General features: G+C 36.5%; 1 protein-coding gene across 9 annotated transcripts in view; it reads right to left on the reverse strand.

Annotated features, from left to right (window-relative positions):
- Positions 1-305: 305 nt before the first annotated feature.
- Positions 306-19,138, reverse strand: part of LOC107739270 (liprin-alpha-2-like) — a 107,730-nt gene continuing 88,897 nt past the window's right edge. For 4 of the 9 annotated variants that reach the window (XM_016551320.1, XM_016551322.1, XM_016551319.1 and 1 more), the window contains 20 exons: positions 18,388-18,450; positions 17,041-17,132; positions 16,746-16,878; positions 16,251-16,477; positions 14,009-14,237; positions 13,838-13,873; positions 13,475-13,605; positions 10,708-10,826; positions 10,493-10,574; positions 8,342-8,423; positions 7,948-8,148; positions 6,906-6,968; positions 6,540-6,566; positions 5,401-5,576; positions 5,215-5,312; positions 3,575-3,750; positions 3,223-3,291; positions 1,943-2,120; positions 1,580-1,676; positions 306-1,101 (listed from right to left, as the gene is read on the reverse strand). In XM_016551320.1, coding sequence (XP_016406806.1) covers positions 1,615-1,676; positions 1,943-2,120; positions 3,223-3,291; positions 3,575-3,750; positions 5,215-5,312; positions 5,401-5,576; positions 6,540-6,566; positions 6,906-6,968; positions 7,948-8,148; positions 8,342-8,423; positions 10,493-10,574; positions 10,708-10,826; positions 13,475-13,605; positions 13,838-13,873; positions 14,009-14,237; positions 16,251-16,477; positions 16,746-16,878; positions 17,041-17,132; positions 18,388-18,450 — 2,244 coding nt within the window. In that variant the 3' untranslated portion in view covers positions 306-1,101; positions 1,580-1,614. The remainder of the gene's footprint in view (positions 1,102-1,579; positions 1,677-1,942; positions 2,121-3,222; positions 3,292-3,574; positions 3,751-5,214; positions 5,313-5,400; positions 5,577-6,539; positions 6,567-6,905; positions 6,969-7,947; positions 8,149-8,341; positions 8,424-10,492; positions 10,575-10,707; positions 10,827-13,474; positions 13,606-13,837; positions 13,874-14,008; positions 14,238-16,250; positions 16,478-16,745; positions 16,879-17,040; positions 17,133-18,387; positions 18,451-19,138) is intronic. The other 5 variants (XM_016551324.1, XM_016551321.1, XM_016551326.1 and 2 more) reach the window with 5 other exon arrangements.

The following is a 19,138-nucleotide window of genomic DNA, read 5'->3' on the forward strand; positions in this document are numbered from 1 at the left end:
GGATCCGATTCAGGCCTTGCCACCGTCCCGGAGGGCGGCAGCGCAGCTGAATCTTCCTCTCCAGAGAGCTCTCCCTCCGATGCAGTGATCGACATCCGGTCGTCGGGAGGAGCACCGAAGGATACAGCTGGTACGCTCTTTGAAGAAGGCCCAGCGCGTTCCTTTGGCGGCTGGCTGCCGCCAGGACGAACACTAGATCGCGGCAGAGGCAACGGAGCTCCGCCCCTCTGGAGGAAACGGAGCTTGGCCCGCAGCTCCGAGATGGTCATCTTCCTGCAATGGGAACATGACTCATCTGTACTGAAAGGGAACACATGTTTATTCGCAGGTCCTACAGTACATGCTGGAAATCTTTTTTCTCCTGATGCTAAGTGAACTGAAGTCTATTGCTTTCCCTGATGCTCGACAGTATTTAGCATCATGGCTTTATACGATCTTAAAGTCCTGGAAGTGTATTATGTAGATAAGCACTGCTGATGTGAACACAAACACACATTTCTCCTGTCTTCACTGGTGTAAGACATCGACTACAACACCATTCTAGCAGACGGAGCTGTCTAACCGACAGGAAACAGTCACAACTGAGACTTTAAAATTCATGATATATTCATCTCCATATACAAGTCTGATATATATTTCCATAAAAAACATAATAGCATAATTTTCTGTTTTTCATATATACAGAGAAGTTGATTAATATCTTGCATAACCAAAGGGGAGAAAGCCTTATACAGTAAAATGCCAATGGCACACCCAAAGGAGCAGACTAGCACTGACAGACTACAGGGCCAAGTACACCAGTTAAGTACGACCACCACAAAGACTATATAACCGGGATTACTGGGAAACGATTGATATGATGAGATTTCTCCTTAACGGCTGCTATGCGTTCCACGCGCTCAGAGTTCAGAATTCATCTTTCTGTCCCCCTCTATTGCACGGTGTCCAAGAAAGCTCTGTTGTTGTTCAGGACAGGGGAAGGGGGAAGGGGGAAGGGGGAAGGTTAACCCTTCCCTCATCCTTTCAAGGTGTCCCCAGATTTTGGCACATTTCATTCTCGATAGGTCGCAAGCATATGTCCATACAGGTAGTGGGAATGCACTGGCAGGGAAATGAAGTGAAGTCATAATTATAAAATGTGACATTTAAATACCTCATAATCACACAAACTAAATATATACTTGAATAAAAGCGGTCATGAGTTCATGTTCATGTAATCCATGAGACTGAATAAATATAAATGAAGGGACATTGAAAATTGAAATAAAATAATGGAGTGCAATAATCCAAACCAGGATATTCTTTATGGATGTTAGGCTGCTGCTATGCAGTTGCAGCATAGCAGATGATGTTCTGATTGGTTACTAGGTGGCTCCCAGTGTGTTGCCTGGAACTTTCATTCAATTCTGTTTTACAGAAGTTTATGCTACTTAAGCTTTGCATTCATACACTTGAAAAGAAAACTGACCATTCATGCACTGGACTAAAAGTAAAAAAAAATAAAAAATCAACCAAGAAATGAATCTGAGCATCATTAAACATCTTCACCTGAGCTGAGAGGCTGCAGTGAACAGCTTACCTGTTAGTGTGAGTGCAGTGATTAGTAAAAGCAAGTTAGCAGGAGTAAGTCCTGACAGCTGAGGGGTCTAGTCTCTGCGGGGCCGGGGGACCGGCTGCTGAACCACAGAGACACAGAAGGGAGAAAACATGCAGTGACAAACTGAAGGACCCTGACCTGTGCCATTAATATTAGTTACTTTAAACACATGCTTTCACAGTCAATATGCATACATGTTTTGCAATTAGTGTTGTATGATATACTGTAAAAGTGTTAGCAATGGCACTACTTGTTAGTACTGTACTGCAACCATTAAAAAGCAACGTGCTAATGGCAATGTTGAACTCATTTCAACCTTGTAAAACACCCTGCCCCCCTTTCTACCTTCTGGTTGCAGCTGTTTCTTGGGTACAGCCATAGAGGGGGGAATGGACATGGTGTTCAGGTGGAAGCCAGCGGGAAGAGTCTCTAAGGACCCTGGCATCATACCCAGGCCCTGGCCATCCCTCGGCCTGAAGCGCTTACGCCACGATGGAGACCTTCGGAATGACTTGTCGTCACTCTATTGAAAGGGATGACATCACAATAACTGGGCTAAGATACTGTTCAAAACTATGACTGCACCAACATCTGTATTATTTCATATATGTGACCTTGGACCACAAAACCAGTCATAAGGGTCAATTTTTCAAAATTGAGATTTATACATCAACTGAAAGCTGAATAAATAAGCTTTCCATTGATGTATGGTTGGTTATGATAGGACAATATTTGGCATCTGGAATCTGAGGTTGCAAAACAATCAAAATATTGAGAAAATCGCCTTTAATGTTATCCAAATGAAGTTCTTAGCAATGCATATTGATGAAAAATTACAATTACAAAATTACGTTTTGATATATTTACAGTAGGAAATTTACAAAATATCTTCATGGAACATGATACTTAATATCCTAATGATTTTTGGCATAAAAATAAATCAATAATTTTGACCCATACAATGTATTTTTGGCTATTGCTACAAATATACCCCAGCGACTTAAGACTGGTTTTGTGGTCCAGGGTCACATATGGCAACAGAGAAGTGAGTATCACAGCTAATTTCCTCGTTCTAAAGGGAACAAATGTCAGCATTAATGATGAGCAGTGCAATCTTGGCTACTTCAATGAAGGCTCTGGTTGCAGACAAGCACTCCCAATTCACAAATGTAAAAGCTACATTTTTAATGCCATTTTGCATTTTTATTATAAAATTAGCATTTGTATGCTTTAAAGAAAAAGCGGTTACACAGATAAATACATAAATATGCTAGTCAAATTCTCAATGAAAAGCGTCTGCGTCTTGCGGTTCGGGTCCCACTGCTGCCGAGGCACAGCCTAGACTCAGATGATTGGTTCCTGATGTATAGATGAAAATCCACCCAATCAAATTTCTTAAAATGCCTTATCCTGTAATCATAAACGACTGATTCAAAAGACAACAGTTAAAAAAAATCATTATTTATATTACCATGACAGTTTTTAGCTACATACTTTTGGCTTCATTAGAAAACAAACGTAAATAGACTGCACAGAGTGCATATGACAAATTTACTTCTAGTGACCTCTAAAAAAATTCAGAATTTTTTAGCTGAAATTCAACCAGAATCCAAATGTTCACCAACCTCTTCCAGGCGTCGATCCGTTCCCAATGCTAAGAGGTTATTAAATTCCCTCTCCAGAATCTGCCTGGCCTGGAAGACACAGAGATACAGGACTTTGGAAAGACCCCCAGTATGCTGAACCTCCATATCAGCTGAGTGAGTTTTCTATGCTAGAACATCAAATAAGTGCTCCCCAAGAATGAATGAATGAATACTTTATTGTCATTGCACGATTTGTCAAACGAGATTCAATTTGCAACTCCTTGTGGTAAACAAAAAAAAAACATACAAAGAAAGATTTATAAATACATCAAATACATGGCAAGCAGGTATGGACCTTTAAACGGCTTTTTAACATCTGTGTGCTCCTCACCTGAGTGTTCTGCATGGGGATCTGTAGAATGAGGGCCAAGCTGCTGAAGTCAAACGTCTCATCCAGGGCAATGAGAGCTCCATGTACACCGCTTTCCAGCAGGTTATTACTGTACTCTTTCAGACCGATATTCAGAACCCACTGCATCACGTGATCATTGGTCCACACCAGGGTATCTGGGAGAGACAACAGTACATGCATTTGCTATTTCCTCAACTTGACACAAAATGGCTCATTGGTTTCATATTAAACTGATTCAAATGACTTCCAATATAGAGCTATAATATTTCTATCATATACAGTTTCCAAAGCGGAGGTTCGCGAACCCCTGAGGATTTGTGAAGGAACTGTGGGGGTTTGTGAGTTGATGAAAAGGTGGTATCCAATGTAAAATTAAAACAAGTAAATGGAGCTGTACAATGATCTTATTATAGCATAGTGCAAATGCAGTGACTGAATTAAAAAAAATTGCATAATCTGATGATCTGCATATCTCAAAGTGAAACGCTGCACTGTATTCTGTGTCTAAGCTTCACAGTAAATGTCGCAAACTTCATCTCTTCATGTGCTGCAAGTTCAACATGCATTTAGGAACGTAATGTGTGCTATGTTCACTTTAGTTACATATTTGCATAATTTTCATCATTTTTGTTGGCAGAAGTTTAGAGTATTACACAGATAAAATAAGTTTTAGATTTGAAATGTTTGAAGGTTTTAATGTTTGAAAGTCAAGATTAGTATGGTAACTTGTATTTTAAAATAAAATTACTATAATATTATATTTTACAGTACAATTGTAATTTACAACACCAATTTCTGTCTTCATTTTTGTAAATCACAGTTAAACAACAACAACAACAACAACAATAATAATAATGATAAAAAATGTCAAAATTTAAAAAATCCAAAAAGTCTATAAAGTCAAATTAAAACACTTACTTAAAAAACATTAAATATTCTATTAACTTGCATGTCATGTGACCATTAACCGATATCAGAGAACCATGAATGTGAATGTGTCATTACATGATTGAAATATTAACTTAAAATCTCAGGGGATACTTCAAGGAACTCCTGTTTTAAAACATATCAAAATATTGAATTCTCAAAAACATGTATTGAGATATAGTTTCCGTGATTTAAAATGACTCATACTGTGATATAAGACTTTAATCAGACCACCTCTAACCCATGCAGAAAACATTAATGAAGTGAATCTTCGAAGGGGTCTGTGTTTATAACAGTACTGGAAATATCAGTGTTTAGGTAACAGTATATGTGGAGTGTGATCATTTTGCACAGCTGGCTAGCCTGCTTTCTGTTTCTACAATCCTGTGCATAATTTGCTTATGTGTGTGTGTGTGTGCGTGTGTGTGTCTTAAGCAGTTGGTGCGTGTGTCTTTAGCAATGAAGATGAAAGATTTTAAAAAGCTGTGACAGCTGTGTCAAGTTCATGTGTTATGCTGAAGTTCAGCCAGGCGCCGCCCCTTTAAATGGATTTGACACTAAAAAGCTCAGCTGTTGACCTCATGCATTCCTGCCACCAAAATGCAGATAACAGGTACGGCCACTAGATAGTGCTCTTCCCTTCGTAATTTAGAAGTATTGAATCCAGAGAGTGCATTGATAATTTCTCATACCTTTGATGTCATGTTGAAAATCCTCTCTTCTTCGCTCCAGCTCCTTCCTGTCATAGTTCAGCCTTTTTAAGCACATGATGCCATAATGCAAACTAGCCCTGTCGGGATGTAATGAATATAGCATTCCATACAAAGTCTGGTTCACACTGTGGTAGTTTAAAATGAGCAATCACTGCAATCATTTACCGGTGGAAGCTGTCCACCATCTTGAGATGTGTCCGCAGGTCTTTCTTAGTTAGGTGGTCCAGCATACGAGCATCCACTAAGCACTCCATGAAGTAGCTGCGGTACTGAGGCAGGCCGAGACTGGGCAGCCACTCGTTCCCAATCCACTCATGGTTCATGTCACCATATGCTAGTGTCTGAGAAAAAAAGAGATATTATTTTACTGTGCCTCTATCAAATGAATCTTACATGGGTTTAGTTCATTCATTTTAATTCTATCTTATACAGAGACCCATAAATGTAATAAATTTATTAGTATTATTTTATAAAATAAAAAATAACAATATTTGTAGTTATCTTATATACATTTACATTATATAATATTATAATACTAAATTGTAATATAGTGTTAATAATATTACTAATTTATTATTATATAATAATTCATTATTTTTAATAATATATTGTAATAATATAATAATTTAAAAATGCATTTTGGCCTATAAAAAGTAATATCATTGATCATAACTACCCAATTTTACCAAAATCGTTGTATTCCTTACATATGTGACCCTGGACCCTGGATCTTAAGTCGCTGGGGTATATTTGTAGCAATAGCCAAAAATACATTGTATGGGTCAAAATTATAGATTTTTCTTTTAAGCCAAAAATCATTAGGATATTAAGTAAAGATCATGTTCCATGAAGATATTTTGTACATTTCCTACCGTAAATATCAAAACTTAATTTTTGATTAGTAATATGCATTGCTAAGAACTTCATTTGGACAACTTTAAAGGCGATTTTCTCAATATTTTGATTGTTTTGCAACCTCAGATTCCAGATTTTCAAATAGTTGTATCTCGGCTAAATATTGTCCTATCCTAACAAACCATACATCAATGGAAAGCTTGTTTATTCAGCTTTTAGCTTATGTATAAATCTAAATTTTGAAAAATTGACACTTAAGACTGGTTTTGTGGTCCAGGGTCAAATATACAGTACAACTGCAGAAATTTGCATTACAAATTTGAATTTTCTGAAAATCTAACAAAGACTGTAATTTTTTCCCCGACGCCATAAACATACCAAGCTAATAACGAACTTTTAAATTTAAAAGAAAGTGAAGAGCACACAAAAGAAGTCACTGGAAGGCTCACCTGAGCCCAGCTTCCTTCGTCATTCTCCTATCAGTCAGCGTGTTAGAGCACAGAGGAGAGTGTTAACAATGCTCTCTTCCAGCTAAATAAGCTCAGTCCAGTCAGAGTAGATGAAGTGCACATCAAGCAACAGCATCTGTGGTTGTTACTGGGTAACATTTATTGCAAATGCGGTTAAATATGAAATAATTTTGCAAAGCGACAGGACAACAATCACACAGAAACATGCAAAAAGGTTTAATAAGCGCACTCTTTGGGGGGGATGGGGGTGGATTCAGGGGCAGCAGGCTGGGGGTTGTGAGGGCTGCGGAAGCGTGGCATATGCATGGCACCGCAGGCACAAGGGAGTCACCCAGATGGACTAACCATTTTGGTCGAGGTTGCCATGTTTTCCATCTCCTCGTGAGTCACCCACACATTTCCGGAAGACTGAACAGAGACAAAGAGGCACAAACACACACAGATAAATGATCACAAACGGCACAGTCCTCATAAACACATTTACAGCAAAATCCCTTTAAGGCAAGTTGGTCCAGTTGGCAGTCATGTTACTAACACCCCCAAGGCAATTATTTCAATGTATGTAATAGATGTACAGGTGCCTATTTTAACCTGAATTGGGACCAAAATCACCAACTTATTAATGTTTAAATAAAACAAAACATATTTTATATCTATATTTTTTTGTTAAGAAAAATTATTATAAAGATGATTTAATTAATACAATTATTTTTATATAACTATTTTATTTCACTAAAAATGTAAATACTAAGTATAATAATAACTAAAATTATTATACAAAGATTATAATTTATTTTATAATAATTAAAAAATTCTTACATTTATATTTAAATGATTATAATTACTATAAATTGTATAATTATAAATAATTCATTATTTGTAAATTAATAATGCTAAATAAAATAAAATACATTTATATAACAATATATTACATATATATTTTACACAAATTATAATACAGATTATTTAATTTATATATATATTTAAAAAAATATATATAATTTCTGTATATAAATAATGATTAAAATAATAATGAAATAAATAATACAATTACTATAATTGTATCAATTATTTTAATTAATTATTATTCTAAAATAATAAAATAAATTTTACAACAATATATTAAATATATTGTTTTACACAAATTGCTATTATGAAGATTATTTCATTATAAAATAATAATTAAAACACAAAATTATTATGATTTTATAAAATTACTATAATTAATTCATTATTAATAATTATTTAAAAATAAAATACATTTATCTCTAAACCATAGCAATGAGACAATGACAGAGGACTAGCACTGACTAACTTAAGATTCATATTTGTTTTCCGTTTGAGACTGTATATGTGAAAATTAGCAGTTTAAGGTCAGAGCTCTTACAGTGTGTGAGGTGAGAGGAGCTGACGGACTCGTCAGTGACACCATTTCTTGAATGGCTAGCCTCAGCTTCAACCGATGCAGTGGGTTACTGATGCCGATCTCTCGCTGAATCTCCGTGTCTGATAGTGCTGACATGATGGCGCCGCTCTTCACGTTGGCACGACACGCCGCCACGTACCAAGCTGGCATGCCCACCCACAGCTGGAGGATGTCAGAGAGAAGACCGTCAAGATGCATCTTCATTATCTCCATCATCATCAGAGCGAGTAAGTAATTATCATAATTATTGTTATCCGTATCCCCCCCCATGATTTGTGTGATTATAATCATGGAGATCATGAGTGCTGTGCTCATTACTGCACAGTGGGAGGGATGGTGTCTGATGTCTTTGTACCTCGAGCCAGGAGACCACAGTTGGGCCGTCCCACTGAGCAAAAGGAAGCCCTTTCCTCCTAGCATCCTCCAGCAGTTCATGTCTGAAAGCAGACAAAGAAAGGTCAGAGCTTAGAGGAAATATAACCCCAGTCACATCAAACTCACATCAGTCTGAACATATGAAGCATACAGCGAAGTGGTTAAACAATATGGGGATTTTAACATCAATTCTGGCTGATATACACTACCATTCAAAAGTCTGGAGTCATTAAAATGTATAAATGTTTTAATGTTATTGATAGTTTATATTTAGCATGAAAGTGGACCTAGATTAAAATCAAATCAAATCAAAATAAATAAATAAATAAAATATAATATTTTTTTATTATATACACTAACATTTAAAAGTTTGAGCTCTGTAAGATTTATTTTTCTTACCAAGGTTGCATTTATTTGATAAAAAAAAATATATTAATAACATTAATATTGTGAAATATTTTTACAATTTAAAATAACTGTTTTCTGTTTTAATGTATATTAAAATGTAATTTATTTCTGTGATGGCAAAGCTGAATTTTCAGCAGCCAATACTCAGGTCTTCATGTATTTATTAACTTATTTTTTTATATTTATTTAATTTTTAAATACATTTTATCCATTTTTATTAACTTATTTTCATTGTATTGGAGAATAGCACTAGGCTATTCTCCTAACATCGTTTACTTTATTAGATAGGCTATCCAATTTCTTTTCCTCATCTAACACCCAAACAAGAAGCTCATTTTGTTCTTAGAACAGTGCCAAAATGGACACACACACACACACACACACAAATCCACGTGGCAGGTGCTAATAAGGAAACCTATTTTTTCTGTCACACTAATGGTCAGGGGACAGAGATAAGACGAGGACATGCTCTACAAGATGGTAAAGTACACTTAAATGAGGCCATGTTATTAGTCTACTATTAAGCGTTATTTGTAACTTGTTTATCTGCAGGAAATGGCACTTTGCCATCCAATTGATTGGCCATTTGCTTTAATTGAACTGTGTAATTAGGTAATAGATTAGATTAGGTCAGATTAGTGAATGTCTCAGGGTGATTTGATGGGCGTCAGGGTGAAGGATCTATATGAGTGAGAATCACAGAGTGATAACAAAGCAGAGAAGACCTACTTTTTCTTCATCCTGCGGTCTCGCTCTGCTTGTGTGCCCAGTTTGCTCAAGGTCATGGTATCTCCAATGACCATCTCGAAATCTCACGTGTCACAACATATTAAAATACAGTTAGTTAAGGAGTATGCAACCTTCATTTGTTTAGATCTCTGTAAAGGTAATGAAAACCAGACATTTCCTGCACGGAATGTGTGCATGTGTTTGTTTCATGATACCTGGAATGACAGGTGGCGTCACCTGGCCGTCCTTGCTCAAAGGCTGATCTAAACGTGCTTTTTCCTTCTTGCCAAAGAGACGGCCAATAGAGGACTTTATGCCCTTCTTTTTGTTGCCCCTAAGCAGAGAGAGAAAGAGAAAGTGAGAAAAAGAGAGACATTGTGTGACTTAAAGCATCTTAAAGTGATAGTCCACCCATAAATGAATATTCTGTCATCATTCACTCACCCTCATGACTTTCCAAACCTAAATGACTTTTTCTTCTGTGGAACATAGAACATTTTTTGAAGAATGTTGCTTATTAAACAGTTTCGGTACCCACTAACTTCCATTATAAGGACAAAAAATGTAAATATTGATTAGTTACCAACAGTCTTCAAAATATCATTAGTGTTCTGCAGAATACAGATTTGGGTTGACATGAGAGTTAGTAAATGATGACAATTTTCATTTTTGGGTGGACTATCCCTTTAAGGCCTGCAGAAACAGTAACAGTGGTGAGGCCTGGTGCCCTTAATAACTGCTAATGGTAAAGTACACTTAAATGAGGCCATGTTATTAGTCTACTATTAAGCGTTATTTGTAACTTGTTTATCTGCAGGAAATGGCACTTTGCCATCCAATTGATTGGCCATTTGCTTTAATTGAACTGTGTAATTAGGTAATAGATTAGATTAGGTCAGATTAGTGAATGTCTCAGGGTGATTTGATGGGCGTCAGGGTGAAGGATCTATATGAGTGAGAATCACAGAGTGATAACAAAGCAGAGAAGACCTACTTTTTCTTCATCCTGCGGTCTCGCTCTGCTTGTGTGCCCAGTTTGCTCAAGGTCATGGTATCTCCAATGACCATCTCGAAATCTCACGTGTCACAACATATTAAAATACAGTTAGTTAAGGAGTATGCAACCTTCATTTGTTTAGATCTCTGTAAAGGTAATGAAAACCAGACATTTCCTGCACGGAATGTGTGCATGTGTTTGTTTCATGATACCTGGAATGACAGGTGGCGTCACCTGGCCGTCCTTGCTCAAAGGCTGATCTAAACGTGCTTTTTCCTTCTTGCCAAAGAGACGGCCAATAGAGGACTTTATGCCCTTCTTTTTGTTGCCCCTAAGCAGAGAGAGAAAGAGAAAGTGAGAAAAAGAGAGACATTGTGTGACTTAAAGCATCTTAAAGTGATAGTCCACCCATAAATGAATATTCTGTCATCATTCACTCACCCTCATGACTTTCCAAACCTAAATGACTTTTTCTTCTGTGGAACATAGAACATTTTTTGAAGAATGTTGCTTATTAAACAGTTTCGGTACCCACTAACTTCCATTATAAGGACAAAAAATGTAAATATTGATTAGTTACCAACAGTCTTCAAAATATCATTAGTGTTCTGCAGAATACAGATTTGGGTTGACATGAGAGTTAGTAAATGATGACAATTTTCATTTTTGGGTGGACTATCCCTTTAAGGCCTGCAGAAACAGTAACAGTGGTGAGGCCTGGTGCCCTTAATAACTGCTAGACTAAAGGCATCACTTATGATAGGCATCACTATCACTACAATGATAAAAATCCATTCACTCCTTTTTTTTTAATCCCCCCAAAAAACTAAAGTCTCAATTATCAAGTCGTTTTGAATTTCTGAGCAGTATGACGTCATACTGCTTAGGCCCCGCCCACGACCGGTGACGGACTGTCCCGTATTAGCATATTTCCGCCCTCAGCCAGTTGTAAGCTGTCTGCCATTTTCTCCGCGCTCGAGCAGCTGTAGCGACAACAACATCTCGTAAGCAATGCGGGTGTTTTGTAGTTGGGATGTAAAAGTGAACGCAAGAGTCTTAATTTTCTCCCGACATCAGAGCCACTGAGGATGCAATGGATTAGTTTTGTTTTTGATGGTAACGCACCACAGAATACACAAAAAACGGAAGAGAAAGTTGGGGTGAGCAGTAGCTCATTATCATTTAAAGAGACATGCACTGAAACATTTAAAAAAGGTGTGTGAACAACGCCTCACACTGTATAACATGCATGATCATTTCTGTTTGTAATCTTTTAATCAGACTAACTGCCTGCCTCGCTGAGAAATGTTTTGTTATTCCTGCACTCTTATTTGGTTCTATCGAAGTCAATTCAATTGTAATGAAATCACTCCTCCCGTGACATCACCATAAATTAGTGTAAAGCATTAAATCTTGACAGAGCTGGGCTGCTCTGAGATGCAGTATAATTCCCCAACAGTGATGTGGGAGTAGGAAGGACAGAGAGAGACTGAAAAAATGCACATCAAGCTTGATTTCTTGCTTTGATTCAAGTCAATGTGTATTAGTCTGAGTGTGCAGGACATCTTCTGAATGCCTTATTTAAATTAAATTAGCCAGAATACAAAAGTGTGATTTGTATTCGACAATACCCATGGCAGTTCGTCATTAAAATTAGCCGTATAAAAACATCACACAAAGCTAAAACCTCACGGAGCTTAAATAGCAGATGATACTCTGGAGAGAACACCTGGAGCAACATAATTAAAAGCACAATATGATGGCTAAATACGATGCTGCCCACCTGAAAATCATTTTGAAATTCTTTGTATAAGTAAGTTTACAGAGATTTTATTTTTGATGTTTTTATTTAGCATTAAAAGTGGACCTAGGTTCAAATCCTGACATAACATATAATATATGATATACATGATAAATAATATGTTATCTAATAAATATTATTAAATGTCTATATTACGTTGATAAAATATATAATGTCTATGTTATATTGATAAAATACGATATTCAAAAGTTTGGGGCAAGTAAATTTTTTATGCTTTTAATAGAAGTCTCCTGTGCTAACCAAGGTTACAGTTATTTGATTAAAAATAAAGTAAAAAGTATGACTGTTACATATCATTACAATTTAAAAGAGCTGTTTTCTGTTTTAATATGTTTCAAAATGCAATTTTTTCCCATGACGCCAAAGCTGAATAATTCTAATATGCTGATTTGTTGCTCAAGAAACATTGCTTACTTATTATTATTATTATTATTATTATTATTATTATCAATGTTGAAAACAGATGTGCTGCTTAATATTTTTGTGGAAACTGTGATACATTTGTTCAGGATTATTTGATGAACAGAAAGTTCAAAAGAACAGCATTTCTGGAAAATCTCTATGGAAAACAGCATCTTTGATATTTTGTCTATTAAACAAATACAAGCTTAAAACGAAAGAAATACAAGTTAAAAACGATAAAAGAGCAAATGATCTGCAGTAGGTATAACTTAATTGAATTAATTAATTGAATTAAAAAATTGAATACATTTTTAGAATTTAATATTAATTAAGATACATTAATATTAGTACATATATTATTAGTACATATATAATATTAACAAAGATTAATACATGTGAATGAGGTTTAGACAAACACTTTTTTTTAACCTACAATAATCAACTTATTTTCAAAGATTTAAGATCTGCTTGGCTCACAAATCTGTGGTGTATTGCGCATGACACACCTGGAGGTGTATTACAGAACAAATGTGGGTCACATATGACTTGAATAAAGGCAAACTGACAGTAATTAACTAGTTTATAGACCCATAGTCTCAAGAGCAGTTGAGTGTGTGTGGAAAATCTCTGCCTATAACACTCTCATCTGTCCTCAAGTGTGCCTGCTGGGAAAATGATGTCTCATCCAGTTCAATCAGAGAGGGATCTATTAGCACCTGAGACGTGATCGTCTGTGGATTTGTGTGTGCGTTTACCCTCGGCCATCCTCAAGGCTTCCTGTTAGCTGAGCGAAGTTCATTTGGTCTAGTCTGAGACTGCGGGGGGAGGAAGGGGGCGACGTCTCACACTTGATGGTGGTCTTGTCCTCTCGGGCCTCCACAGGGGACTGGGACAAAAACACAAACAAAATCAGCTCGATATCACCTCACGCAAAAAACTAATTACATTACCCTCATATCCCTGAACACAAACTCATTAATACTTAGTCACTTACAAATAAACACACACTTTCATATTAAGTTCATATTTTTCATCCTCACTATCTAATGCACACACACTGAATTAGCACAAGCAAGTCAATCTTCGGTGAAGTCATTAAAAGATGTAGAGACACTTACAGCCACTCGCCTGCGATGTTTCCTTAAATCACTAGGCTGAAGTGTTAGCAGGAAGAAAGAGACAAAGGAAAATGCAAGGTGACAGATGATTTAGTGCTGTCAGTCTTAGAAAAAGGCGATTTAACAGGGTTAACACAACATAAAAGCATTGCAATGTGAAGCAAGGATCACCAGGGTCATGATGCCCAATTTGTGGGCCGCTGAACCGGATGTCAGTTTGGGTGTGGATCGGCCACTAACAGGAGGCGATGAACTGGCCAGAGAGAGGGCGGTGACGGAGGTGGGGATGGAGGAGCGTGGTCGCAGTGTCACGTTGAGGCCATCCATGCTGCCGCTGTTCACCCGACTCTCAATCTCATCTGCCCGGAGCTCCGCTGATTCCCTCTCTACCTGGATCATTCTGGAACAGAAGGAAAGAGAGACTCAGCACCTGGATGGCAAGAATTGCATCGATTCACTTCAGAAGACATTTATTCACCCCCCGGAGGCATGTGGAGCACTTTTTATGATGGATGGATGCACTTTATTTTGCTTCAAAATCTCGACCCCCATTCACTGCCATTATAAAGCATGGAAGAGCCAGGACATTTTTAATATAACTCTGATTGTATTCGTCTGAAAGAACAAAGTCATACACACCTAGGATGGCTTAAGGGTGAGTAAATCATGGGGTAATTTTCATTTTTGGGTGAACTATCCCTTTAAAAGTCCTACATAAAACACATACCCAAATCCCCAGACAGTACATTCTCTCTGCAGAATACACTACAAATCAAAGCCAAACTCGAATCATAAGGGTTTCTGAAGAGCAGTAGGCACATCTGCGATCCTGCAATTGTACAATCCTTAAAAGTTTTACTTTTAAATAATGTAATGGATTAAAACATGTGACACACTCAATTGTATGCCTTATTTAAGTGCATAATGTGTAACCATGAATGGCTATGTATATAATATATACTACATACTATACAGTATACTATACACTATACATTATATTATAATGGTGGCTAGAATTAATTGTGAAACCAAAAATGTATTACTAATAGCTTTATAGTGCATTATGTATTCAGCCTTCAAAGAAAATGAAGGCTGAAAATGACTCCTCTTGATATATGTTAATATTCATGCAGTGGAAGCATATTCTGTTGAACCCTCATGAGTTTAAGCCACAGCTCAGGTCGTGAGTCATCGCTATCTGCACAATGCTGCACATTTCAGGTGATAGCCCTGCTATTGTCTGGCATTTATATTCATCCACAACTCAGAATCAATCTGTGTGATGGGCATATTCAACTTACAGACTCACAAATATTGTCATATATGACAGATGGTTTGTACCGCCAGCGCTTTGTGCTGCTGAAAGGAATCCAGACAGCTCGGTATCAGGACAAGCTTCAGAGCACTGTTTGGATTTAGACTGAAGTTTTTGGCCTGCCTGACAGTTTCTGTTACCGTTCTTGTTATTGTTATATCTGCGGGCCGCCAGAGCACAGAGCCACGCATGTGCTCTTTTAGTCTGCATGCATGCCCTAAGTCATTCTGAAAACGAAAAAAGGTCATTGAGTTTGAGAAGAAAGTTGGCTCTGGCTGCAACTGGCCACACATCTGAAGACTGTATTCAACAAACCATGTGTTTAGAGCACAAGCTCGGATCAATAAGACAAATGAATGTGACATTTTAAGGATCTAAGCTGATAATGCCTGAGGCAGATGATTAGATTTCACGCAAGTCACGAGATATGTCAGATTAGAAGCATTCATATACTTAAGCAAGTACTGTACAGGTGCATCTCAATAAATTAGAATGTCGTGGAAAAGTTCATTTATTTCAGTAATTCAACCCTGAACTGTTAAAGGGCTTTTCTACTATTTTAAGAGGATGTTTAAGCTGGCAGTAGTTAAAGGGTTAATATACAACACTTTTGTAGCAAATTATAATTTCCTTATAATGTTAGTCAAGGTTTCATCAACCAAAAAAATAAAAAATAAAAAAATAAATTAAACAGCCTATTATAGCAACTGTACCTTTAAGACTTATGCAAATTATTTCTGCTGAATGGCTAGTGTCTTCACAAGTTAAATGAGTAACAACACCCTCATCATAACAATGAATAATTAATAGTTTTTGATAAATAAATATGGGCGGTCACATGTTAATGTGTTGATAGTTCTGACATCATAACTATGATGCACTCTGAATGACCCATTTTTGCTGCTTAGTTAGCACTTAGTCATAAACTGTACGCTTCAACAGTTATAAACAGATTTTTGAACAAAATGTGAGTGGCACTAATTCATGCAAAAATTGCTGTCACAATGCTGGTTGTCAGGCTGTTGCTGTACAGCTGCTAAAACAAAAAACAAAAACAGATTTCCATATTATGTCACTTTTAATAATCTATATCCAAACCTGATCTCTTCATTGATGGCATCTAGCTGTTCTTGTAGCATGAGGGCAAGCGTCTGGGCGTCTGAGTGCCCGCTGGGGGACAGCATATCGGCTGAGCTGAATATGGTCTCGCGGTCTTCATCGTCCAGGTCAGACAGCTCAGTGTCGCTTCCCATCAGGTGAGTACGGCTGGCCCGCAAGCTGGAAGGCTGAGAGCGATCCCAATCCTGCTCCACCATCGGCAGGATCTGGGAATAAAGACACGGATCAGGGCTCAAACTGTTATTTTGAGGAATTTACAAATCAGGTTTCCAGATATTAGTGTTTCAGTAAGATCCGATTTGCTCTAAACATTATTATTGTGAATTAGAGAACCCGGAACTTACATTGAACACATCCAACGAGGCAAAAGAAAAGAATAGAGAGGAATTAATACAGAACAAGGCCAAGGTTAGCAGTGACTTCATGTTTAAGACACTAACAGATGGAGATGTACAGTAAGTGTGACATTGACACCTTCGTGGGTTCATCCCTGAGTGCCACCAGTCGACCTTTCTGAGCCCGTCGTATGACCCCTGTGGAGGAGTAGTGATCCCCCTGACCTTCCACCACTGAGAAGCGCAGGTCTGTGGCACTGCCAACATGAGACCTAAGACAGGGTCAACAGAGAGAGGCAGATAAAGAGGCTCAGACACCTTATCTAGCACACGCTTACAGCAATATCACTTTTAATGAGCAAATTAAAATAGGGCTCATATTTTAGTATATTTATATAACAAAATACTATCATGGTTTTAAATCTGGATGTCACCTAGGATGTGTTCCGTCTCCAAATGCCCCGCTCCTGCGCTTCAGATGATCGAGTTCAGCCCGTAACTTCTCAATCTCACTAATAAGCCTCTCCTAAACAACCAGAAAAAAAAAACACTTGAATAGTCAAGCAATCTCGAATCAATATAAGTCTTTTAGAATTATGAAAATCACTTTTATGAACTCAAATGAATTGAGACCAATATAAATTTTTTAAAAGAAATTAATACTTTATTCTACAATGACGAATTAAATTGATCAGTGAGAGTAAATACATCTATAATGTTACAAAAGATTTCTATTTTCGAGAAAAAAAAAAAAAAAAAGCTGTTTTTTGGAACTTTCTATGCATCAAAAAATCCTGAAAAATATTAACACAAAAATATCAGGTGGCACAATTGTTTTCAACAATGATAATAATAAGAAATGTTTCTTGAGCACCAAATCAGTATATTAGAATGATTTCTGAAGGATCACGTGACACTGAACACTGGAGTAATGAATTCAGCTTTACCATCACAGAAATGACAAAACTGAAATATTCAAGGCCACAAGCTGTTTAAAAATAATGAAAAACATAAAAATGGTGACCATTCACAGGATATATATACACTTCTTTATACATTCATATAAATATCTTAACTTAAAATCTTGATGTTAATTAAGAAAGGTCCATGGGCACGTTATGCTCCTCAGTTATCTCTTCCACAAAGCCATTTGCACAGCACTCTTTTGTCACTTAATATTTTATTTTGGTGCGTCAGTCTATTAAATTACTTAGTATATAAAGCCATGATCTGCACTCAACAAAAACTGTCTTTTTGCATTTTGTTCTATCTTCAGTTATCTCTTGAAATTTTAACACTGTTGCTCTTGCCCTGCAGATCTATAATGAGCAGATATTAATGAGCAGTGGTACTGTACCTTGTTGTGATGGAACTCTTCCAGTTGTTTTTGGGAATTCTCCAGGTCATGGATGAGTGCATTCTTGATGGGGGAACAAGGAAAAAAAGACAAACAAAACAAAGTTGAGGCCTGATAAGTTATAACCTGCACATTCTCTCTCTCTACATGTGGTGCCTCAGCTGTTACCTTTTGAAACTTAAAAGGGTTCAATTTGAGCAGGTGATTTTACCATCGCTGTCATCATCAGAGCTCACTTCCACAGTACATTCAGCATCTGCCTCATATTCACGATCTCAACCATATTCTCAAAACTATCGTTTTCAATGACTTCATATTCAATATTTTGATCACTGCCAGCTTATTCACTACATCCAGCATCAAATGACAGTGACATTTATATTTCTCTATAATGAGCAGATATTAATGAGCAGTGGTACTGTACCTTGTTGTGATGGAACTCTTCCAGTTGTTTTTGGGAATTCTCCAGGTCATGGATGAGTGCATTCTTGATGGGGGAACAAGGAAAAAAAGACAAACAAAACAAAGTTGAGGCCTGATAAGTTATAACCTGCACATTCTCTCTCTCTACATGTGGTGCCTCAGCCTGTCAGCACATCTGGCCACTCATTCTGTGTCAGTCTGTTCTGTCCTCTCATCTTACAGCCCAAAAGAGAAAAGAACTGGGTTCTATTCATACAAGCTGAATAGGGAGCCTTTTTATCTCTGTTTTTAACAAGCTATTTCCAGAATATGGCCGTGCATTCTCTAAGATGAAGGCAGACTATAAATATGGACATAAATATAAATATATATTATTTTAATATTTTAAATAATTAATTTATAATTTAAATAATTTCTTAAGATTAATGTGCATTAAGAAAACAAATCAACATTTATTTTTTATAAATAAAACAATAATAGATTATTTAAATAATTTGTAAAATGAATGCGCATTCAATATTCTATATTTATTTAAAAAAATTTTTTTAATAAAGTTTATTTTTCTTAGTAATTATGTTCATTAAGAAAAGGAAAAAAAAAAAACTATAATAAAAAAAAACTATCTGCCAATGTGGAAAAAATGTAGTAATTAAAAATATAATTATTAAAATTATTTTCTGAAAACAGCTCTTAATATCTTTATTAAGAGCTATATATATATATATATATATATATATATTTTTTTTTTCAGT

Source organism: Sinocyclocheilus rhinocerous, unplaced genomic scaffold, assembly GCF_001515625.1.
Source record: "Sinocyclocheilus rhinocerous isolate Xijiao unplaced genomic scaffold, SAMN03320098_v1.1 scaffold14, whole genome shotgun sequence".
Lineage (NCBI taxonomy): Eukaryota > Metazoa > Chordata > Actinopteri > Cypriniformes > Cyprinidae > Sinocyclocheilus > Sinocyclocheilus rhinocerous.